Here is a 24,678-nt window from a genome sequence, read left to right as displayed (position 1 = left end):
GTGGCGAGTGTTAAAAGGGACACATCAGCTGGGCCCAAGCATGGGGCTGTGTAAAATGGAGGTACTCTGCTGGTGGCGGGGGGAGCCTCTTGCCACGAGTAACACCGAGGCTCAACGGGGGGACCAGGGACGGGGGGCATGTATGCAGAGGCCTCAGTGCGGTAACCTGGCCCAGCAAGGCACGGAGGGTCAGTCTCCAGCTAAAAGGCTCAGGTGGCAGGTGAAGGGATAGGGACCCTCTGCATGAGACCCCACAGCGCTACCAGCAGCAGCCCTCACAGCAGACGGCCTCAGACCCCCGCTCTGTCACACAGACAGCTTTGTATCTTTAGGGAAACCTCTTCCCCTTGCTCTTGGTGGCAGGGCTGGGCAACTGGTGGCCCTCCAGCTGTTTGGGTCAACAACTCCCATAAACCCTAGCGGGGTGGGGGGCGGTTATGGGAGTCATAGGCCAAAACACCTGCACGGCCCCACGTTGGCCAGCCCTGCTTCATGGGGGAGTCTGGCTCTGCTGAAATGGGGGAGGGCCAAAGGGGCTGAGTGAGTGAGGGTCTCCTGGGATGCGTGGTCTGAGGGGCAGGAGCAGGGGAAGGCATGTGCTTCCCTGGGGCGGGGGGGGGGGAGTCTCTGGAGGCCAGCAAGGCCCAGAGATCATGAGGTCCTGCGCATGGGCTGCAGGCACTGAGTGGGTCTGACTGTGGAAAGGCCCATAATAATCAGGGTGGGGGGCAGGATTGAGACCCACCCCAGTTCAGCTGAGCGGAGCCACACTTACCAAAAAGGGTGACAAGGCCCTGGAACATGCTGGGAGCCCAGGAGTTGGACATGTTTGTGCCTGTCGGTCTGTCTGCACACGTACGCACACACGCAGAGGCACTCAGACGTGCTCTTGTTCTCTGCCCGTGAGGGTTACCAGAAGAAGCCATAGAATCATAGAATAGTAGGGTTGGAATGGGCCTACGAGGCCATCGAGTCCAACCCCCTGCTCAATGGAGGAATCCAAGCCACAGCATCCCTGGCAGGTGGCTGTCCAGCCTCGTCTTGAAGGCCTCCAGTGTGGGAGAGCCCACCACCTCCCTAGGGAATTGGTTCCACTGTCGTATTGCTCTAACAGTCAGGACGTTTTTCCTGATGTTCAGCCGGAATCTGGCTTCCTGTCACTTGAGCCCGTGATTCCGTGTCCTGCACCCTGGGATGATCGAGAAGAGGTCCTGGCTTTCCTCTCTGGGACAACCTTTCAAATCCCAGAGTGCAGGATGCGGAATAATGGGCTCAAGTGACAGGAAGCCAGATTCCAGCTGAACACCAGATTCTACCATAGAGAGCGAGAGATAGGCCATCCCTGAAGGGAGGGGAGGGGAGCATGCTGGGTGCTGCTTCCCATCCCAGGAGCCACAGAGCAGCTGACTTGATCGGGGGCAGGGGACAGCAGTAGGGGCTGGAGCTGTGTGAGGATCCAGAAGCAGGGCAGGTGGCCCCCACCCCAGCTGGGCCCCAGGGGTGAGTTGGAGGGCTGGGCCTCCACGGGAGGATGAGAGAGGGGGACCCTTCCCCGCCCCCCAGCCTGACCCAGGGGAGGCTTCTCCCCATGGGGCCAGACCTCCTTCAGCCTTTTACCTGGGGTGGGGGTGGGGTGTCCCTGCTTTCTGGAATCTGTTCCTGCTAAATTGTAGTCTTTGGTTTGCCTTTTCATGATGTTAACAAGATGTTGTGAGTTGCTGGGGCAGCTGTTCTTTTGGGGGTTCAGCTTCTTCCACAGGGAGGCTTTAGAAATTATGGGTGCTTCCGGGGGGGGGGGGTGTGTGCTCCTAGCGCTGCCAGCTAGGAAGCCTTGTGTGCAGCTGTTTTGTATCTTCCTCATTAATGGGGTTTTTTTGGTATGGCAAAAAGACAGAAGCAGTGGTGGGGAAACGCTGGAGGGTTGAAAATGGAAGACCACAACAGTGCCTGGACCTCTGCAGAATTCTGTGTTTGAGGCAGTGGCCACTGCAGGACAAAAGCCTCATCAGGAAGCACCCTGAGGCTGCGTGGAGAAGAAACTGCATCCTGGCTCCAGCGCATGTTGGTCAAGGCTTGCACATGGACAACAAGGGAGTGTGTCGTTCGTTCACTGCTGCTTCACATGCAGCCAGAGCTACTTTTGAACCAGGATGGGTCTGTGTATGATGAGGTGCCCAGCCTGCTGGCCTCCAGACATTTCCAATTTCGATCAGCCCCAACCAGTCATGAAGGCCAGGAGTTGTATTCCAGGGCATCTGGGGGGCACGAGGTTGAGGAAGTCTGTGCTAAAAGACCAACAAGCACCTCTGGGTACTTAGGATGGTGCGGGGTGGGGGGGAGGCATTGCAGGGCAGGGGTGACCTTTTGGCAATGGGGGGGGGTTTGGTCAGAGCCAACCAAAGACATTTCACTGCCGGAGGTGGAAGCGGAAACTGCTCCCTAATTGACTAATTAGACAAGGCTGATTAATTTCTTGTGGCACCTGAGACAGAACACCCACTCCACCCCAGGTACAGACTGACTGGTCTGTAGTTCCCAGGTTCCTCCTTTTTACCCTTTTTGAAGATAGGGACAACTTTAGCCCTCCTCCAGTCATCTGGCACTTCCCCCGTCCTCCATGATTTCTCAAAGAGAATAGACAGGGGTTCTGAGAGTTCTTCTGCCAGTTCCTTTATGACTCTAGGATGCAGTTCATCTGGCCCTGGAGATTTGAACTCATTCCTAGTAATCCAGTGTTCCTTGACGATATGCCCATCGATCTCAAGCTGCAATCCTGCCCCTTCAGCCTGTACTTCGCCTTTGCCAGCGGGGTCATAGACCCTCTTTTGGGGGAAGACTGAGCCAAAGTAGGAATTGAGCACCTCTGCCTTTTGTCATCTGTTATCGTTTTGCCATCCTTATTTAATAGCTGACTCACCATTTCTTTCCTCTGCCTTTCACTATGCACGTAGCTGAAGAAAGCCTTTTTGTTGTTTTTAGCATCCCTCGCTAACCTCAGCTCATTCTCAGCTTTAGCTTTCCTGACACCATCCCTGCAATTCTGTGCTATCTGCCTGTACTCTTCCTTTGTTGCTTGGCCTTCTTTCCACTTCCTATATGTGTCCTTATTTGTTTTCAGGTCATCTCTAAGCTTTTTGTGAAGCCACGTTGGCTTCTTCTGTTGTCTTCCACCTTTTCTTCTTGTTGGAATGGTTTGTAATTGTGCTTTGAGAATTTCCATTTTTAAAAGCTCCCATCCATCTTGGACTCCTTTTCTTGTTAGCGTCACTTGCCATGGGACCTTACTGACCATTGTTCTGAGTTTATGAAAATCAGCTTTCCTAAAATCCAGGGTACGCGTTTGACTACACTCGGCTTTTGCTTCCCTTAGAACCAAGAACTCAAGTACAACATGGTCGCTTTCCCCCAGAGTTCCTGTAACTGCTACTTGATCCACTAAGTCATCTCTGTTGGTTAGGATCAAGTCAAGGATAGCCGATCCTCTAGTTCCTTCCTCTACTTTCTGTAGGAGGAAGTTATCCACTACACAAGTCAGGAATTTCCTGGAGGGGCCATGTTTTGCAGAATTTGTCTCCCAACAAATATCAGGGAAATTGAAGTCCCCCATTACTACTACATCATGCTTCCTTAAAACATTGGCTATTTGCTTTTCAAAGGTTTCATCCTCGTCTTCTCCTTGATTGCGTGGCCGGTAGTAGACCCTGACTATCAGGTTCCTTTTATTCTTTGCTCCATTTATTTTGATCCAGATGCTCTCGATGGGGCTACCAAGCTCATCCTCCCTGGCAGTAAAAACACCACCCTGCTAAACAGAATAAGAAACCATTTACTGCCTTTTCCAGATCCCACCCCCCCAGCAGCTGCTTAATGGTAGGGCTTGCCCCAGCTTGGCAACAGGGATGCTCCAAGCATGTCCCATGTCCACCTGTATTGGAGGGCGTGGGGTGGTTCTCTGTCACACTTCTGCCTCCCTAAGGCCAATTTCCATTCATAATCAACCAAGGGAACAAGAGCATTTGGACTCGATGGCCTACAAGGCCATCGAGTCCAACCCCCTGCTCAATGCAGGAATCCAGGTCAGAGCATCCCTGACAGATGGCTGTCCAGCCTCGTCTTGAAGGCCTCCAGTGTGGGAGAGCCCACCGCCTCCACAGGTCATTGGTCCCATTGTCGTATTGCTCTAACAGTCAGGAAGTTTTCCTGATGTTCAGCCGGAATCTGGCTTCCTGTCACTTGAGCCCATGATTCCGTGTCCTGCACTCTAGGATGAGCGAGAAGAGATCCTGGCCTTCTTCTCTGTGACAACCTTTCAAGTACTTGAAGAGTGCTATCATATCTCCCCTCAGTCTTCTCTTCTCAAGACTAAAGATGCCCAGTTCCTTCAGTCTCTCTTCACAGGGCTTTGTTTCCAGTCCACTGATCATCTTTGTTGCCCTCCTCTGAACCCTCTCCAGTTTGTCTGCATCCTTCTTAAAGTGTGGTGCCCAGAACTGGACACAGTACTCCAGATGAGGCCTAACCAGTGCTGAGTAGAGGGGAACTAGTACTTCCTGGGATTTGGAAGCTATGCTTCTATGAATGCAGCCCAAAAGAGCATTTGCCTTTTTTGCAGCCACAACACATTGTTGGCTCATATTCAGCTTGTGATCGACAACAATGCCAAGATCCTTCTCGCTTGTAGTGTGGTTGAGCCACGTATCCCCCATCTTGTCACTGTGCATTTGGTTTCTTTTTCCTAGGTGCAGAACTTGGCATTTATACCTATTGTCATTCTGTTGTTTTCTGCCCAGCGCTCCAGTCTATCCAGATCACTTTGAATTGTGCTTCTGTCTTCCAAAGTATTAGCTATCCCGCCCCATTTTGTGTCATCTGCACATTTGATTAGCATTCCCTGATCAAATTTGTCATACACCATCTTCTTTTTAAATTCTACTCTAGTGTTGTTCTGTTTCTCGGTGGTCTGCCTCCTTGGTCGCATGTCTTCCAGAGCCTGGGCAAGAGGCTCCTTTCTGTCCTCCTGCTTCTCTCCCAGGGCTCAAGGGAAGTTTGCGGGTTTTGACAACTCAAAGGTGTATCTTTTTTGCACTTCCTCATACTTGCAACACTTTTTAACAACTTGAAGCAGGTAGGAAATAGATTAAATTTAGGATGGATTCCATGTGCCTCCCTGACAAAATATATGGAGAGACTCCCTGTGAGCCAGCCAGGACTTCGCTGTGAGCCCTTCAGATGCCACAGGCTTTGGTGGAACTCTCTGCAACAGGGAGAGTGAGGACACAGGCCCTGCGGTGGTAGCAGTAGGACAAAGACAGAGAAAAGGGGAGAGAAGAGGTTGGCATAAGTATATTTGTATGTAAATGATTTTACATTATACTGTATTTGGGGTTTAATCTTAGTAAACTGCCCAGAGAGCATTGGCTATTGGGCACTATAGAAGTGCCCCCGCTCCATTGGGCACTATAGAAGTGGGCACTATAGAAGTGCCCCCGCTCCATCTAGTAATCCCACTTCTTCTGTATCTCCTGAGCCTCAACAGGCTGCTGGAACAATGCTTAATTCCCATCAAACAAGGGCCCATGGGTCTTAAACTGTGTGTGTGGGGGTGGCTTTGATTTCTCAGTGGAGGGGGCACTCTTCACCTACTCAGAGGCACTCTTTATTTATTATACCTACAATGTCAAAATAACTTCTGGGGCAAAGTCCCAGCTAAGTCCAATGCTGGGGCAGCTTTTAGCAGGGCGGGGGGGGGGAGGGGAGGCAGTATTAAAAGGTAGCAAAGTGTTTGTTATTTAATGTGTTATGTATATTACTGGTGGAGAGGTGCCATTTGCTTTCTACACCTCTGGCACCAGCATGAGATTTCTGGCCCAGGCCAGGAACTCATCCACACCACCTGCTGTCCTAGCAGACAATGAGAAATCAAAGCCCTTGCCAGGTGGAAGGCAGGGCTCAGTCTCTGTGCTGGCTTGCCGGCCCTCCCCAAATACTCCCAGCCACCCCACTCCTATCTGGGTCCCTCCCAGTCTTGCACAAGAACTCCCCGCCCCCTCCAATTTCATCTCACAGTATCACTCCCTGGAGTGTCTCAGTTGACTGGAAGAGGCAGGCAGGCCCAGGCCCATCCTTTGCAAGCCCACACACCTGTGGGGATTATGGGATTACCCGGAAGGGCAACCAGGTGGAGAATGGAGGAGCCTCTGCAGCAGAGAGGCAGCAGGAGCAGGTGACATGCTGGAGAAGGAGACGGAGGTTTGGAGGCTCACATTCTGATCTCCCCCCCACACCTCCTCCAGGCCCGTAGGGCTGGCTGGGTCCACCCCACCCCATTCATGCAAAGAAACACAGCCACCACTGGCTACGTGGCAGACTCTGAGAGTCTAAATCAGGGGTGGGCAACTTGTGGCCCTCCAGCTGTTTGGCCTACAACTCCCATCATCCCTCACCATTGGCTGTGCCGGCTAGGGCTGATGGGAGTTGTTGACCTACACACCTGCAGGGCTACGAGTTACCCACCCTTGGTCTAAATGCACCAAGGATCACTGAGGCTAGTTCTAAGGCAAACAAAGATGAGGGTGGCACAGAGCATGCACAGAGTGCCTCGTTCCTCATTAATCTCCCAAGACAGCAGAGTGCTGAGGGTGAAATGCAGTAACTGGGGAAGAGGAAGACATGGGGGGGGGGGCGCTTACCTCCTCAAGCCAGGCCAAAGAAAGTCCAGCCTGCTCAGAGAACCTAGGAGTGCTGGCTCGGAGCGCCCTCCACCCCCCTCTGCCCCCCTGAAAGACAAGCTGGGGTGCTGTCTTAGTCTTGAGTCGGACAAGGGCTGGATCCATGTTCAGGGCTCCACTCAGCCATTCTCCTTGCTGGATGCCCGTAAGCCAGTCACGTACTCCCAGCCTAGTCCTACCTCACAGGGGTGTTGTGGGGGGGGGGGACGCCCGGCATACTCTCCTGAGTTCCTTGCGGGGAAGGCAGGATAAGAAGGGATCAAAGAAATAAAAGTCTGGTCTCCCCTCAGAGGAAGGCAGCCGGGCACAAGGCCCCACTCCTCTCCCTGGGGGCCCCAGGCAAGCGGCCGCCTCGCCCCACAGCCGGTCTCCTTATCAGCAGCACGGGCCCGCCCGCCTCCGTCTGCAGGGGGCCAAAGTACGCGCGGCAGAGGGAGACGTGTCGGCCGCGCCAGCGCCCGAGCCCGCAGGACGCCTGCCCCGGTACTCGCGCGGCTCCGCCGCCCCGCCGCCAGCGCGCTCCGCCGCGGAGGGCGCCGGCAGCTCCGGCGGGAGAGGGGCGGCGCCGCCCGCCCCTGCGCGGAGCGCCTGGGCCCCAGGGGAGCCCCGCGGCGGCCGGGCCGGGCCGCTTCCCTGGGCCGGGCCCTGCTCCACGGCGCCGCGGGCCGCCCCTGCCCGCCCGGGGCTCGGCTGCATCGCAGCGCGGCGGCATCCTCGTGCCTGCGCCTCTCCAGGTCGCTCCGGCTCCGGCGAGGCCCGCGACCCGCCCCTCGGCCCCGGGGAGGATGGCCCTGGCGCGGAAGGCCCTCGAGGCCCTCAGCGTCCTCCAGTGGGTGCTCACCTTCCTCTTCTTCGGTGAGTCGGGGACGGGCGCGGGGGGGCCGGAGCCGGGGGGCGCCGCGGGCCGCCGGGACGCTCTGCTGCGTGAGGCGGCGCCGCCGCGGCCCCCGCGGGTCCCGCGCACGCAAGAGGCGGGCAGCGGCGCAGGCCCGCGCGGTGCTCTGGCGCCGCCCGCGGCAGGGACGCCGAAGGTGCCGCCGTCCGACGCGACTCCGGCTGGCTGCCCTTCCACGGCTCCCTGAAGCGGCGCCGCCCGCGCGTGTCTGTGCAGCGCAGGCCTGGACACGCGACTCCGAGAGCCACAGAACAGGGGGCTGGAAGGCGCCCGCGGGGCCATCGAGCCCAGCCCCCGGCTCAGTGCGGGAAGCCGAGCCAGAGCCTCCCCGGCAGGTGGCTGTCCAGCCTCCTCTTGCGTGCCTCCGGCGTGGGAGAGCCCGCCGCCTCCCCAGGCCATTGGCTCCATTGTCGTATTGCTCTCGCAGTCAGGAAGTTTCTCCTGCTGGCCGGCCGGAATCTGGCGTCCTGTCACTTGAGCCCATTATTCCGTGTCCTGCAGAACGAGAAGATCGAGAGGAGATGCAGCCCGTCCTCTCTGGGACAGCCTTTCAAGCCCTTGAAGAGCGCTATCCTGTCTCCCCTCAGTCTTCTCTTCTCGAGGCTAAACATGCCCAGTTCCTTCAGTCTCTCCTCGTAGGGCTTTGTTCCCAGTCCCCTGATCAACTTTGTTGCCCTCCTCTGAACCCTCTCCAGCTTCTCTGCATCCTTCTTCAAGTGCAGTGCCCAGAACTGGACACAGTACATGCCCTCTCCTGGGAAGGAAGTCCCGCTGAATTCAGAGGATGTACTTTCCAGGAGGTGAGCTGAGGCTTGCGGCCCTCAGCACCCCTGTAGTTAGTGTTACGACTGACCGTGCCTGGGCAGCTTCTTCCAGAGCTGAGCTGCCCTTACAGGGCAGCGCATTTCCCCGTGGCCAGCCTCACTCTGCCTTCCCGCTTCTGAGCCTCTGCCCCATGGATGGGGGGGCGCATTCCTTCCCCACTGTCCTTTGTTCCTCCAGTCAATGCAGCCTAGTTCTTGGCGTGGGCCACCCGGCTGCTTTCCCGGGAGACCTAACACTGTCCCCCTTCTTTGCAAGGGACGAGAGTTCAGCCTAGTTTGACAGGAAGCTCGACACAGCCCCCATCAGAGCAGCTCCACCCCCGTGATTTCTGGGGAGGCCCTGCCCCCTGGCAGGCTTGTGACCATGGCCATTCTCCCTGCGGCTATCATGGCAAGCAATGGGCACCAACAGGGGCGGGCAGGTGGGCTGCCACCTGCCCCATGCAGACGGTGGCCCATCCTCTCCCCTGGGAGCTGAACAGGGCTTGGCGGGACTCGTCGGCTGCGCCTGTACCTCACGTGGTGCAAATGAATTTCAAAGTGAACATGGTCACGCAGGCCAGCGGGCCAGCCGCCCCCCCAGCTGACATCCTCAAGTTTCAGGACCCTCTGTGAGGAGTTTTAGACCTCTGGATGTCCTTTTAGGAAGGGCCGTGGCTCAGTGGGTAGAACCCCTGCTTTGCCTGCAGAAAGTCCTGGGTTCGATCTCTGGCAGCATCGCCAGGTAAGGCTAGGAAAAACTCCTGCCTGAGACCCTAGAATCATAGAATAGTAGGGCTGGAAGGGGCCTACAGGGCCATCGAGTCCAACCCCCTGCTCAATGCAGGAATCCAAGTCAGAGCATCCCTCTGACTTGGATTCCTGGGGGGAGGGAAGTCATTGCTCCAGCTTGGTGCATGGAGTGCACGTAGGCAGCCCTGCTCTGGATGGGCCAAGGCTGGGCCTAGCTGGGTGTCAGGCAGCTTCCAACATGAGCTTGTTTAACTGCCATTGCCTCACAACCAGGGGGCTTGTCCAGGCCCGATACAAAGTGCTGGTATTAACATTCAAAGCCCTAGACAGCTTGAGGAGAAGTTCTCTGAAGGATTGTCTCCTCCCATATGTACCTGCCCAGACCCTACAATCGTCTTCAGTGGTCCTTCTCCGGGAGCCCCCGCCAAAGGAAGTGAGGTGGGTGGCTACTGAGAAGAGGGCCTTTTCAGTGATGGCACCCTGGTTGTGGAATGCACTTCCCAGAGAGGCTTGCCTGGCGCCTACACTGTGCCCCTTCTGGCGCTAGGTGAAGACCTTTTTATTTTCCCAGGCATTTTAGTCTCTTAGCTCTGTTGTTTTAAATTGGTAAATGTTTTAAAAGTACTTTAAATCTCTGTATTGCTGCTAGGTTTTATTTTTGGTTTGTACTTTTATACTGTACTTTTAATTTTATGATGTATTTTATGATGTATTTTGCAGTTTTAATTGTGAACTGCCCAGAGAGCTTTGGCTGTTGGATGGTTTAGAAATGCAATTAATTAATTAATTGAAAGAGCCCTGCCCCTCACCCTGCCCCTGGTCTGTCCTTCACAGGCATCTTCTTCACAGCTCTCCTAATCTACCTGCTCTTCACTTCCTATTGGTCCATCACTGTCCTGTACTTTGCTTGGTGGATCAGCGACTGGGATACCCCAGAGAGAGGTCAGTTGTATTTCCCTCCCTCCCCCACCCCAGAACCTTATCCAGAGGCCAAAGGAAAGCTGGCTTCCCTTATGTGGGGAAGATGCTAAGCCCCATCCCAGGCCCTATGCCTCACCAGCTGGCCCTGGGCCCTCTGCTGCTTTTCCAAAGGGCTTACTGTCCTTCAAACACATATTGCTGCTGCTGCACTTCAAAAAAAGAGCAACCCAAATGATCAGAGGGCTGGAGCAACTCCCCTCTGAGGAAGGGTTGCTTAACTTCGAAAAAAAGGTGAATAATTGAGGGACCTGTTAGAGGTGTAAGAAATTATCCTGGTGTGGAGAAAGTCAAGAGGGAGAAGTTTCCCTCTTTCTCACAGTACTAGATCCCACTGGGATCATCCCATGAAGCTGAATGGTGGGAGATTCTGGGCAGATCAAAGGCAGGACTTCTTCACACAGTGCAGAGTTAACCTGTGGAATTCATCGTCACGATCTGTAGTGACAGTCACCAGCGTGGGTGGCTTTAAGTGGGGATTAGACTCATTCGTGGAGGAGGATCAGGCTGTTAGTGGCTGGTAGTCCGGATGGCTATAGGCTGCCTCGAGCATCGGAGGCAGCAGGCCTGCGTGCCCCAGTGCTGGGGAAGGTGAGCAGGGGATGCTTTTGTGCGCACGTCTTGCTTGTGGGCTTCCCATGGGGACATCTGGTGGGCCACTGTGGGAAGAGAATGCTGGACTAGATGAACCCTGGGCTCGATCCAGCATCAGGGCTCTTCTGATGTTCTCACTCCCCACTTTTCAGCCAGGTTTGCCTCCCAAAGTGGCCTGCAGCAAAATGCACACACAAACGCAATGATAACGAGGTTCTGTGGAGGAGATCTGTGTGTGGGGGGTGGGGTGACAGAGTCATCAACACATGCAAAGTCAGAACTTCCAACCCCTCCTGCTAGACACAAGTTCATTAATTATGTTAACGAAACTGGAGAGTAGTCATCTTTCTCTGCTATTGGCAAAGAACTAGTGAAGGCCACATTGCAAACAGAGAAATCCAAACCTGATAGCTGGGGGCGGCCTTCGGGGTTTGTGCTGTGGAGTTGTGATGCTGGGGTGCTGGTGGTGGCCGCCAGGCATCTGTGGGGAAAAAAGTTGACAGCTGTTCCTCCCCCTTACCAAACCCCCATTGAACAAAGCCATTGAAAAAAGGAGAATGTTAAAATACAAAAATATTTGTAATTCACACCTGAATTGGTTTGCAATAGACTTTGCACCCAACTCTGCTGAAGTAAACAGATTAATTTCCCGCCTATAAAAGGACACCGTAAAATTGTTTCTTAAGATTACCTTTGGGAAACGTAAGGGCCTGTGTAGCCAGGAAGGTTTTGCACAGTGGCCCCAAATGGTTACTTAGAAACCAAATGCACAGTTACAAGATGGGGGATACGTGGCTCAACAACACTACAAGCGAGAAGGATCTTGGCATTGTTGTCGATCACAAGCTGAATATGAGCCAACAATGTCCTGGCTGTGAGCTCACCAGGAGCTTCTGAGAGCTCCAACTGAATTGGAGGGGTGTGGCCTGAGTACTCCCAGCAGCTGACTGGGCGGGAAGCTTCAGTCTGTTTCCCGCCTCCCAGCTGAGCAGAGCAGAGCAGAGCAAGCTGCCCCAGCTGGTCCAGGGACTACAGAAGCAGGCAAGCTCCCAGAGAGCGAGCGAACAGAGCGGGCGGACAGGGGGAGCAAACAGGAGTTGGCCAGGGGAGTTCGGCAGGGGAGGTCAAGGGGGAGGCCCCTAGCATTTTTTTTTATTTTTTTTTACTAACTTTTTTCCATTTATTTGTCTTGTAACACACGCTTCCACACCAGTGGGACTCTGCTTTTAACCTCTACTGAGTAGAGGAGCAGGCGCAGGCTAGTCTAGAACAATCACAAAGCTAGACACAAAAAGGGAAAAGAGGCTATGGAAGGACAAGACTCTCCAGTGGTGGTGACCTGTAAGGTGTGTGCAATGTTTGTTTTCTTGCCTGAGAACAACATGGCCTACACCTGCAACAAGTGCAAGTTGATCACGCTGCTGGAGGAAAAAGTAAGTGGACTGGAGCAGCGACTGTCGACCCTCCGGGGAATAAGAGAACACGAAGAGTTCTTGGACAGAATGGGGGAACTACAGCAGCAAAGGGAAGACCAGAAGCTTGAAGAGCAACAGCAAGATGAGGCAGAAGTGGGGAATGCTGAGGTGAAAAAAAATGGAGTAGAGGATACTCCTTGGAAAACGGTGACAGTTAGGAGAAGAACTAGACGCCACTCTGCACCAGTGGAAGCGGTGGAGCTGTGGAACCGATTCCAGGTACTTGCAGATGAGACTGGAGGACAGCCTGCAGAGGAAGAATCACAGGGGAACCTGCATGAGAGTGAGCAAGAGGCTAAAGGTCAGTCAAACAGAGGCGATGAAACCCAGGCCTACAAGAAGAAGAAGAGAAGAGTGGTAGTAGTGGGAGACTCCTTGCTGCGTGGGATCGAGACCCAAGTATGTCGCGAAGACCCGTGGACTCGCCAGGTATGTTGTCTCCCGGGAGGACAGATTAGAGACGTGACTGAAAGGTTGCCTGCACTCATAAAGCCCACTGACAGGTATCCCTTTCTTCTCATCCATGTGGGAACAAATGATACCGCCAAGCGGAGCTACGAAGAGATCACGTCAGACTTTGAAGCTTTGGGAAGGAAACTCAAGAACTTTGGGGCCCAGATAGTTTTCTCATCCATCCTTCCAGTAGTTAGAAGAGGGATAGAAAGGGAACGAAAAATACTCCGGGTGAATGACTGGCTACGAAGGTGGTGCCGACGAGAGAGATTTGGATTCTGGGACCACGGGCTATACTTCCTGGAAGATGGGCTGTTGGCTAGGGATGGGTTGCACCTCACAAAGGCTGGGAAGAATGTGTTTGGCCACAGCATGAAGAACTTCATCAGGAGGGCTTTAAACTGAATCCTACGGGGAAGGGAGATGTAATGTTGGGGGTAACAATGGACGTAGGCGCATGCACTGCAATGGAGAGAACAGCTCTGATAGCGCCCAATAATAGTCTTCAGACACAGGTAGGAAGAAAGCCAGACTATGAAGCACATGGTCTTCGATGTCTATATACTAATGCCCAGAGTATGGGAAACAAACAGAACGAACTTGAACTCTTAATACAGGAGGGAAATTATGACTTGATAGGTATAACTGAGACTTGGTGGGATGACTCTCATGACTGGAATACAGCAGTTGAAGGATATAACTTGTTCAAAAAGAACAGGAGGAACAGAAAGGGAGGCGGGGTTGCACTGTATGTGAAAAATACATATCTCTGCACAGAAATACAGGAGGAGGAGCTTGGTAGCCCCATCGAGAGCATCTGAGTTGAAATAAATGGAGCAAAGAATAAAAGGAACCTGGTGGTCGGAGTCTACTACCGGCCACCCAATCAAGGAGAAGACAAGGATGAAACTTTTGAAAAGCAAATAGCCAATGTTTTAAGGAAGCATGATGTAGTAGTAATGGGGGACTTCAATTTCCCCGATATTTGTTGGGAGACAAATTCTGCAAAACATGGCCCCTCCAGGAAATTCCTGACTTGTGTGGCGGATAACTTCCTCCTACAGAAAGTAGAGGAAGGAACTAGAGGATCGGCTATCCTTGACTTGATCCTAACCAACAGAGATGACTTAGCGGATCAAGTAGCAGTTACAGGAACTCTGGGGGAAAGCGACCATGTTGTACCTGAGTTCTTGGTTCTAAGGGAAGCAAAAGCCGAGTGTACTCAAACGCGTACCCTGGATTTTAGGAAAGCTGATTTTAATAAACTCAGAACAATGATCAGTAAGGTCCCATGGCAAGCAATGCTAGCGAGAAAAGGAGTCCAAGATGGGTGGGAACTTTTAAAAAAGGAAATTCTCAAGGCACAATCACAAACAATTCCAACAAGAAGAAAAGGTGGAAGACAACAGAAGAAGCCAATGTGGCTTCACAAAAAGCTTAGGGATGACCTGAAAACAAAAAAGGACACATATAGGAAGTGGAAAGAAGGCCAAGCAACAAAGGAAGAGTACAGGCAGGTAGCACAGAATTGCAGGGATGGCGTCAGGAAGGCTAAAGCGGAGAACGAGGTGAGGTTAGCGAGGGATGCTAAAAACAACAAAAAGGCTTTCTTCAGCTACGTGCATAGTAAAAGGCAGAGGAAAGAAATGGTTGTTCAGCTATTAAATAAGGATGGCAAAATGATAACAGAGGACAAAGAAAAGGCAGAGGTGCTCAATTCCTACTTTGGCTCAGTCTTCTCCCAAAAGAGGGTCTATGACCCCCCTGGCAAAGGCAAAGTACAGGCTGAAGGGGCAGGATTGCAGCTTGAGATCGACAGGCATATGGTCAAGGAACACCTCATTACTTTGAATGAGTTCAAATCTCCAGGGCCAGATGAACTGCATCCTAGAGTCATAAAGGAACTGGCAGAAGAACTCTCAGAACCGCTGTCTATTCTCTTTGAGAAATCATGGAGGACGGGGGAAGTGCCAGATGACTGGAGGAGGGCTAATGTTGTCCCTTTCTTCAAAAAGGGTAAAAAGGAGGAACCTGGGAACTACAGACCAGTCAGTCTGACATCAATCCCTGGGAAAATTCTGGAGCAGATCATAAAGCAATCCATCTGGAAGCACCTTGACAACAATGCCGTGATTACTCGAAGCCAACATGGATTTGTCAAAAACAAGTCCTGCCAGACAAATCTGATCTCATTTTTTGATCAAGTCACCTCCCTTGTAGACCGTGGGAATGCTGTAGACATCATATACCTCGACTTCAGCAAAGCTTTCGACAAAGTGCCCCATGATATCCTGATGAGCAAACTAGCTCGAAGTGGGCTAGATGAAACAACGATCATGTGGATCCACAGTTAGCTACAGAATCGGACTCAAAGAGTGCTTATCAATGGGACCTTCTCAAGCTGGGGAGAGGTAACGAGTGGGGTACCGCAGGGCTCAGTCCTGGGCCCAGTGCTCTTCAATATTTTTATTAATGACTTGGAGGAGGAGGTGCAGGGAATGCTGATCAAATTTGCAGATGACACAAAATTGGGAGGGATAGCTAATACTTTGGAAGACAGAAACAAAATTCAAAGTGATCTGGATAGACTGGAGTGCTGGGCAGAAAACAACAGAATGGCATTTAATAGGGACAAATGCCAAGTTCTGCACCTAGGAAAAAGAAACCAAATGCACAGTTACAAGATGGGGGATACGTGGCTCAACCACACTACGAGCGAGAAGGATCTTGGAATTGTCGTCGATCACAAGCTGAATATGAGCCAACAATGTGATGTGGCTGCAAAAAAGGCAAATGCTATTTTGGGCTGCATTCATAGAAGCATCGCTTCCAAATCCCGGGAAGTACTAGTTCCCCTCTACTCAGCACTGGTTAGGCCTCATCTGGAGTACTGTGTCCAGTTCTGGGCACCACACTTTAAGAAGGATGCAGACAAACTGGAGAGGGTTCAAAGGAGGGCAACAAAGATGATCAGGGGACTGGAAACAAAGCCCTATGAAGAGAGACTGAAAGAACTGGGCATGTTTAGCCTTGAGAAGAGAAGACTGAGGGGAGATATGATAGCACTCTTCAAGTACTTGAAAGGTTGTCACAGAGAAGAAGGCCAGGATCTCTTCTTGATCATCCCAGAGTGCAGGACACGGAATAATGGGCTCAAGTTACAGGAAGCCAGATTCCGACTGAACATCAGGAAAAACTTCCTGAGTGTCAGAGCAATACGGCAATGGAACCAATTACCTGGGGAGGTGGTGGGCTCTCCCACACTGGAGGCCTTCAAGACGAGGCTGGACAGCCATTTGTCAGGGATGCTCTGACTTGGATTCCTGCATTGAGCAGGGGGTTGGACTCGATGGCCTTGTAGGCCCCTTCCAACCCTACTATTCTATGATTCTATTCTATGATTCTATAATGTGATGTGGCTGCAAAAAAGGCCAATGCTATTTTGGGTTGCATTCATAGAAGCATAGCTTCCAAATCCCGGGAAGTACTAGTTCCCCTCTACTCAGCACTGGTTAGGCCTCATCTGGAGTACTGTGTCCATTTCTGGGCACCACACTTGAAGAAGGATGCAGACAAACTGGAGAGGGTTCAGAGGAGGGCAACAAAGGTGATCAGAGGACTGGAAACAAAGCCCTATGAAGAGAGACTGAAAGAACTGGGCATGTTTAGCCTTGAGAAGAGAAGACTGAGGGGGGATAGGATAGCGCTCTTCAAGGACTTGAAAGCTTGTCCCAGAAAGGAAGGCCAGGATCATAGAATCACAGAATAGTAGGGTTGGAAGGGGCCTACAAGGCCATCGAGTCCAACCCCCTGCTCAACGCAGGAATCCAAGTCAGAGCATCCCTGACAGATGGCTGTCCAGCCTTGTCTTGAAGGCCTCCAGTGTGGGAGAGCCCACCACCTCCCTAGGTCATTGGTTCCATTGTTGTATTGCTCTAACAGTCAGGATGATTTTCCTGATGTTCAGCTGGAATCTGGCTTCCTGTAACTTGTGCCCATTATTCCGTGTCCTGCACTCTGGGATGATCAAGAAGAGATCCTGGCCTTCTTCTCTGTGACAACCTTTCAAGTACTTGAAGAGTGCTATCATAGCTCCCCTCAGTCTTCTCTTCTCAAGGCTAAACATGCCCAGTGCTTTCAGTCTCTCTTCATAGGGTTTTGTTTCCAGTCCCCTGATCATCTTTGTTGCCCTCCTCTGAACCCTCTCCAGTTTGTCTGTATCCTTCTTAAAGTGTGGTGCCCAGAACTGGTTTTCTGCCCAGCACTCCAGTCTATCCAGATCACTTTGAATTGTGCTTCTGTCTCCCAAAGTATTAGCTATCCGGCCCAATTTGCTGTCATCTGCACATTTTATCAGCATTCCCTGCACCTCCTCCTCCAAGTCATTCATAAAAACATTGAAGAGCACTGGGCCCAGGACTGAGCCCTGCGGTACCCCACTCGTTACCTCTCCCCAGTTTGAGGAGGTCCCATTGATAAGCACTCTTGGAGTTCGTTTCTGTAGCCAACTGTGGATCCACCAGATCGTTGTTTCATCTAGCCCACTTTGAGCTAGTTTGCTCATCAGGATATCATGGGGCACTTTGTCAAAAGCTTTGCTGAAGTCGAGGTATATGATGTCCACAGCATTCCCACAGTCCACAAGGGAGGTGACTTGATCAAAAAATGAGATCAGATTTGTCTGGCAGGACTTGTTTTTGACAAATCCATCTTGGCTTCGAGTAATCACGGCATTGTTTTCAAGGTGCTTCCAGATGGATTGCTTTATCATCTGCTCCAGAATTTTCCCAGGAATTGATGTCAGACTGACTGGTCTGTAGTTCCCAGGCTCCTCCTTTTTACCCTTTTTGAAGATAGGGACAACATTAGCCCTCCTCTAGTCATCTGGCACTTCCCCCGTCCTCCATGATTTCTCAAAGAGAATAGACAGCGGTCTATAGGATCTCTTCTCGATCATCCCAGAGTGCAGGACACGGAATCATGGGCTCAAGTTACAGGAAGCCAGATTCCGGCTGAACATCAGGAGAAACTTCCTGACTGTTAGAGCAATACGACAATGGAACCAATTCCCTAGGGAGGTGGTGGGCTCTCCCACACTGGAGGCATTCAAGACGAGGCTGGACAGCCATCTGTCAGGGATGCTCTGACTTGGATTCCTGCATTGAGCAAAGGTTGGTCTCGATGGCCTTGCAGGCCCCTTCCAACCCTACTATTCTATGATTCTGTGATTCTACCTGTGTCCTTTGCCTTGCAGGGGGCCGCCGTAGTGACTGGATGCGGCGCTGGAAGATCTGGGAGCTGCACAGGGACTATTTCCCCATTAAGGTCAGCAAAAAGACTTGCAGGGGTAGAGGGCCGTCTGGCAACTTTAATGTGGGGCTGAACTCTGCTCCCAAGTCCTCAAGACAGAGGTGCACAAGCAGCCTGTGAAAGGAACTGGGAGGGACATGCTCCTGTGCACCCCAAAAGTGTTGGGCCACCCCAAGTGGCTATGATGTGGCTGCAAAAAAGGCAAATATTATTTTGGGCTGCATTAACAGAAGTATAGCTTCCAAATCCCGGGAAGTACTAGTTCCCCTCTACTCAGCACTGGTTAGGCCTCATCTTCAGTACTGTGTCTGGTTCTGGGCACACACTTTAAGAAGGATGCAGACAAGCTGGAGCGGGTTCAGAGGAGGGCAACGAAGATGATCAGGGGACTGGAAACAAAGCCCTATGAAGAGAGACTGAGAGAACTGGGCATGTTTAGCCTTGAGAAGAGAAGACTGAGGGGAGATACGATAGCGCTCTTCAAGGACTTGAAAGGCTGTCACTGGGAGGAAGGCCAGGATCTCTTCTCGCTCATCCCAGAGTGCAGGACACAAAATAAAGGGGCTCAAGTGACAGGAAGCCAGATTCTGGCTGACCATCAGGAAAAACATCCAGACCGTTAGAGCAATACGACAATGGAACCCATTCCCTAGGGAGGTGGTGGGCTCTCCCACACTGGAGGCATTCAAGACGAGGCTGGACAGCCATCTGTCAGGGATGCTCTGACTTGGATTCCTGCATTGAGCAGGGGGTTGGACTCGATGGCCTTGTAGGCCCCTTCCAATCCTACTATTCTAAGTCACACACACTTGAAGGGAGCAGCCTCCTGCTCAGGGAGGTGTTTAATTTTGTGTAACCAAAGGCCTGCTTGGACATGTAAACCCCTCCAATTCCTTCTCTAGGCCACTCAGTGCTGAAAAAGGAACTGGGGACCAGTAACCAACTCCAGTTGGTGGATGCTATATAGAGCATCCAGAGGGCTTGCAGCCCCCACAGTGTTCTATGAACACGGTGTGGGTTGTGGGAGAGGATCCGGTCTGGCGGAAAGAGCAAGGGTCTTAGGGAGGAGGAGGCAGGTAGCCGCCTGGGGGAGGGCGGGCCAGCCAGGAGAAGGAAGCACCTGGGGGGAGGGCCACAGAGGGTCGTGGAACGGGTCTTGTGGGTGGCTGCATTTCTGGGCCTCCTCAGCTGCTGCTTCCCCTTGGCCAGCCCACACCTGGGCTCTGGGGAACCGGAAAAGACTGAGGAGGATGGATCAGTGGGGAAAGTGGGGGCTAGATTCCTACCATGGCCCCCCGTGCAGCACCTCCACTACCAAGAGGGGCTCAAGCACTTGGAGTTCTTCTGTTTAGAAAATAGATGACCAGGGATGGGGGGACATGACAGAGGTTTTTACACTTACTTCCTCATAGCATGGAGAAAGCGGATGGAGAGCTGTGCTTGCCACTTCTTGTTGGGGTCATCCTGAGTGGGGGAGGAATTGGGGCAAAAGGTGGGCTTCTTCCCACAATGGCCCATAGTTAACTGGATGGAGTTCACTGGTGGTTCCTGAGGTGCAGGTGAGAGAGGTGCCCCGTGTCTAGGTGTCCCAGAGGACTCTGGCTGGCCACTGTGGGGGGATGCAGGTTGCTGGACTCAAGGTGGGTGGGGGTACCCATGCTGGTCTGATCCAGCTGCCACCCCCCAGCCCCTCTTGATGCTGTGTCTGGACGGGTGCCGCCTTTGGGCCCTCCCTGTTCTCTGATTTGCAGCTGGTGAAGACAGCAGAGCTGCCCCCCTCACGGAACTACGTGCTGGGCTCCCACCCCCACGGCATCATCTGCGCGGGAGCCTTCTCAGCTTTCTGCACCGAGGGCACCGGCTTCTCCCAAGCCTTCCCGGGCCTCAAGTCCAGCCTTGCTCTCCTGGCCGGCCTCTTCTACCTGCCTGTGTACCGCGAGTACATGATGAGCTCAGGTAGGACATGCCACATGTGGGGGGAGGGGGAGGTCATGGGGGAATGACTCCCCCTCCCCCCCTCATGTGGTGGAAGGGGGCTTGGGGGGCCAGAGGGCTTCACCTCTGTCATTCTCTGTGACTGGTATCGGTGGCTCTTACAGACTGGGAAGGGAGATAACGGTTCCTCCCGTTGGGTCCTTTCTTCACAAGGGCTCGCCGCCCAAAGCATTCCTGATGGGCTGCCGCCAGTCAGGATGAACCTCCTGACACACTGCCCAACTGCTTGGAGAGTTTCTGAGACCTGTTGCCAAGGACCAGACCTATTCCCTTCAGACCAGCCCTAGGAAAAATTTAAGAAGAAGGCACTTTGTATTTCCTTGTCCAAAGCCCCCAAACACAGAACTGAAACCTTTAAAAAATTCCTAAGGATATGAGTGGTAGTTTTGTAGCCATGTGGTCCTTCGCATGGGAAAGGCTTTAGTGAGAATTCCCTTTTAAAACAGCACAGCTAAATGGTCCAGATTTTAAATAGAGGGTTAATTGGGGGAAGGGGCAGGGGGAACAAGGGAAGGCAACAGTCTCTCTCTCTCTCTCTCTCTCTCACACACACACACACACACACACACACACACACACAATTCCAAGTAAAATCAATAAAGTCAGTCTAACTAAACTAGTTACATGTTACCTGCATGAATAGAGTCTTGGGTTCCAGAGCATATACAGAGTTAATTGCATATGAACTCTGCATATGCAGAGCGGATGGTCTGACAGAGAGTATCCTGGCCTTTGGCTAGATGATACATGGAAGGCTATAGATTTAGTGAGTGAACTCTCGCTTTCATGGGAATCTGAGTTTAGTAAAAGCCGCTGGACCTTTGGCAGTGACTAGCTTCCACTTCTGATGTCAGAGGTCTAGCCAGCAAATCAGAAAGTGGCTGGACCCCCCTTCCTGATTGCCCTAAACTTACATCTCAAAACACCCAGCTGATTGGAACTAGCTGGCCTATTCAGAAAAACAGTGAGAAGTTTTAGATGCGTATTGGGAAATAAATAAATGAGCAAGTCTATTGGGTGTTCCAGCATGGTGACAACTCAGCAGATGCTCTAGGGGGCACTGTCGAGCCACCTCACTCATTCAGGATTTGTCACAGATGCCAGTTAGATACTTCGCTTCTGTTGCATAGACTCCATGTGACTATTCCAGTGAACAGAGAAACCTGGGACTTGGGTCCAGCACTCTGCCACTGTCATCCAGCTCCAGGGTGGTGGTAAAGCTGGAACTAGCCACAGCTTAGGATGCCATCTCCCCTCCCTGATCACATCTGTTCAGAGCATGGTCCTTAACAGTGCAATTTCCTGGCATTTGGGAGTTTGGGTGAACATGGAGAAAAGAAATTGTGATGGTGGTCACTAAGCTTAGATGACTGGTTAAAGAAAAACATGAATATGTTTAAAATAAGAGCTGTAGTGTTAAATCTATTCTCCCCCCCCCCCAAAAAAAAACCCTCACACTCCCCCAATTGCCTAAACGTAATGGATATAATTAGCAGTTTGAAAGCAAGAAATTGCAAGTAGATATATAGGTACCGCCTTGGCAGGAAAGGTAACAGCGTTCCGTGCACCTCGGTGTTCAGTCATGCCGGCCACATGACCACGGAAGCGTCTTCGGACAGCGCTGGTGCTTCGGCTTAGAAACGGGGATGAGCACCGCACCCTAGAGTCGGACACGACTGGTTGGGGACACCTTTACCTTACCTTTAATGGATTTAATAACTCCCTCCCCCCCTTCTATCCTGTCTCCCTGGTAACCAGCCACATTCATTCCTATCACCCCCCTCTTTTGCCAGATCATTTGGAGCATGCCTGGGGAGAGACCTTATGAACTGCCATAAGATAAAATGGGCTGGAGTGGTGGAAGAAATATTACTTAAATATTAAATATTTAATAAAATATTAAATTGTATTAAATATTTAATATTTTATTAAATATTTAATAAAAACTATAGCCATGTTATGCTACTACTAGGGCATAGCTTGTGCTAGACTTTCCCCTGGCCTCACACAACAAACCATTCCCCAAAAGATGCTGTGCAACTGGAGAAATTGGCCCAAAAAGTTTAACTTAGACTGCTGGACTGGGAGTCGGGAGATCCGGGTTCTAGTCCCCACTCGGCCATGGAAGCTCACTGGGTGACTTTGGGCCAGTCACATACTCTCAGCCCAACCTACCTCACAGGGTTGTTGTTGTGAGGATAAAATGGAGAGGAGGAGGATTATGTATGCTGCCTTGAGTTCCTTGGAGGAAAAAAGGCAGGATATAAATGTAATAAATAAATAAATAAACTCTAGAAAACTCTATGAGAAAGAAAACAAACACTACCTGTCAAACTGCTGGAGATCACTAATCAAGTTACAGGAAGCCAGATTCTGGCTGAACATCAGGAAAAACTTCCTGACTGTCAGAGCAATACGACAATGGAACCAATGACCTGGGGAGGTGGTGGGCTCTCCCACACTGGAGGCCTTCAAGACGAGGCTGGACAGCCATTTGTCAGGGATGCTCTGACTTGGATTCCTGCATTGAGCAGGGGGTTGGACTCGATGGCCTTGTAGGCCCCTTCCAACCCTACTATTCTATGAATCTATGAATCCTACTTTGGCTCAGTCTTCTCCCGAAAGAGGGTCTCTGACACCCCTGGCAAAGGCAAAGTACAGGCTGAAGGGGCAGGATTGCAGCTTGAGATCGATAGGCATACGGTCAAGGAACACCTAATTACTTTGAGTTCAAATCTCCAGGGACAGATGAACTGCACCCTAGAGTAATAAAGGAACTGGCAGAAGAACTCTCAGAACCGCTATCTATTCTCTTTGAGACATCATGGAGGACGGGGGAAGTGCCAGATGACTGGCGGAGGGCTAATGTTGTCCCTATCTTCAAAAAGGGTAACAAGGAGGAACCTGGGAACTACAGACCAGTCAGTCTGACATCAATCCCTGGGAAAATTCTGGAGCAGATGATAAAGCAATCCATCAGGAAGCACCCCAGTTTGAGAAGGTCCCATTGATAAGCACTCTTGGAGTCCGATTCTGTAGCCAACTGTGGATCCACTGGATCGTTGTCTCATCGAGCCGACTTTGAGCCAGTTTGCTCATCAGGATATCATGGGGCACTTTGTCGAAAGCTTTGCTGAAGTCGAGGTATATGATGTCTACAGCATTCCCACGGTCTACAAGGGAGGTGACTTGATCAAAAAATGAGATCAGATTTGTCTGGCAGGACTTGTTTTTGACAAATCCATGTTGGCTTCGAGTAATCACGGCATTGTTGTCAAGGTGTTTCCAGATGGATTGCTTTATGATCTGCTCCAGAATTTTCCCAGGGATTGATATCAGACTGACTGGTCTGTAGTTCCCAAGTTCCTCCTTTTTACCTTTTTTGAAGATAGGGACAAAGTTAGCCCTCCTCCAGTCATCTGGCACTTCCCCCGTCTTCCATGATTTCTCAAAGAGAATAGACAGCGGTTCTGAGAGTTCTTCTGCCAGTTCCTTTATGACTCTAGGATGCAGTTCATCTGACCCTGGAGTTCTGAACTCATTCCAAGTAATTAGGTGTTCCTTGACCATATGCCTATCCATCTCAAGCTGCAATCCTGCCCCTTCAGCCTGTACTTCGCCTTTGCCAGCGGGGTCATAGACCCTCTTTTGGGAGAAGACTGAGCCAAAGTAGGAATTGAGCACCTCTGCCTTTTCTTTGTCCTCTGTTATCGTTTTGCCATCCTTATTTAATAGCTGAACAACCATTTCTTTCCTCTGCCTTTTACTGTGCACGTAGCTGAAGAAAGCCTTTTTGTTGTTTTTAACATCCCTTGCTAACCTCAGCTCATTCTCAGCTTTAGCCTTCCTGACGCCATCCCTGCAATTCTGTGCTATGTGCCTGTACTCTTCCTTTGTTACTTGGCCTTCTTTCCACTTCCTATATGTGTCCTTTTTTGTTTTCAGGTCATCCCTAAGCTTTTTGTGAAGCCACATTGGCTTCTTCTGTTGTCTTCCACCTTTTCTTCTTGTTGGAATTGCTTGTGATTGTGCCTTGAGAATTTCCTTTTTTAAAAGCTCCCACCCATCTTGGACTCCTTTTCTCGCTAGCATCGCTTGCCATGGGACCTTACTGATCATTGTTCTGAGTTTATGAAAATCAGCTTTCCTAAAATCCAGGGTACGCGTTTGACTACACTCGGCTTTTGCTTCCCTTAGAACCAAGAACTCAAGTACAACATGGTCGCTTTCCCCCAGAGTTCCTGTAACTGCTACTTGATCCACTAAGTCATCTCTGTTGGTTAGGATCAAGTCAAGGATAGCCGATCCTCTAGTTCCTTCCTCTACTTTCTGTAGGAGGAAGTTATCCGCCACACAAGTCAGGAATTTCCTGGAGGGGCCATGTTTTGCAGAATTTGTCTCCCAACAAATATCGGGGAAATTGAAGTCCCCCATTACTACTACATCATGCTTCCTTAAAACATTGGCTATTTGCTTTTCAAAAGTTTCATCCTCGTCTTCTCCTTGATTGGGTGGCCGGTAGTAGACTCCGACCACCAGGTTCCTTTTATTCTTTGCTCCATTTATTTCTACCCAGATGCTCTCGATGGGGCTACCAAGCTCCTCCTCCTGCATTTCTGTGCAGAGATATGTATTTTTCACATACAGTGCAACCGCACCTCCCTTTCTGTTCCTCCTGTTCTTTTTGAACCAGT

The 24,678-nt window shown here is 51.4% G+C and overlaps 1 protein-coding gene across 1 annotated transcript in view; it reads left to right on the top strand.

The window, feature by feature from the left end:
- The first annotated feature begins 7,305 nt into the window (after window positions 1-7,305).
- The window catches only part of MOGAT3 (monoacylglycerol O-acyltransferase 3), a 28,856-nt gene continuing 11,483 nt past the window's right edge, over window positions 7,306-24,678 (top strand). The window contains exons 1-4 of the mRNA XM_084806898.1: window positions 7,306-7,583; window positions 10,014-10,121; window positions 17,934-18,004; window positions 19,741-19,945. Of these exons, the coding sequence (XP_084663024.1) occupies window positions 7,514-7,583; window positions 10,014-10,121; window positions 17,934-18,004; window positions 19,741-19,945 (454 nt within the window). The 5' untranslated portion in view covers window positions 7,306-7,513. The remainder of the gene's footprint in view (window positions 7,584-10,013; window positions 10,122-17,933; window positions 18,005-19,740; window positions 19,946-24,678) is intronic.

The sequence above is a fragment of the Heloderma suspectum genome, chromosome 6, assembly GCF_057233095.1.
Source record: "Heloderma suspectum isolate Gila_16-S chromosome 6, 16-S_ref, whole genome shotgun sequence".
Lineage (NCBI taxonomy): Eukaryota > Metazoa > Chordata > Lepidosauria > Squamata > Helodermatidae > Heloderma > Heloderma suspectum.
This window is presented reverse-complemented; position numbering and strand designations above follow the sequence as displayed.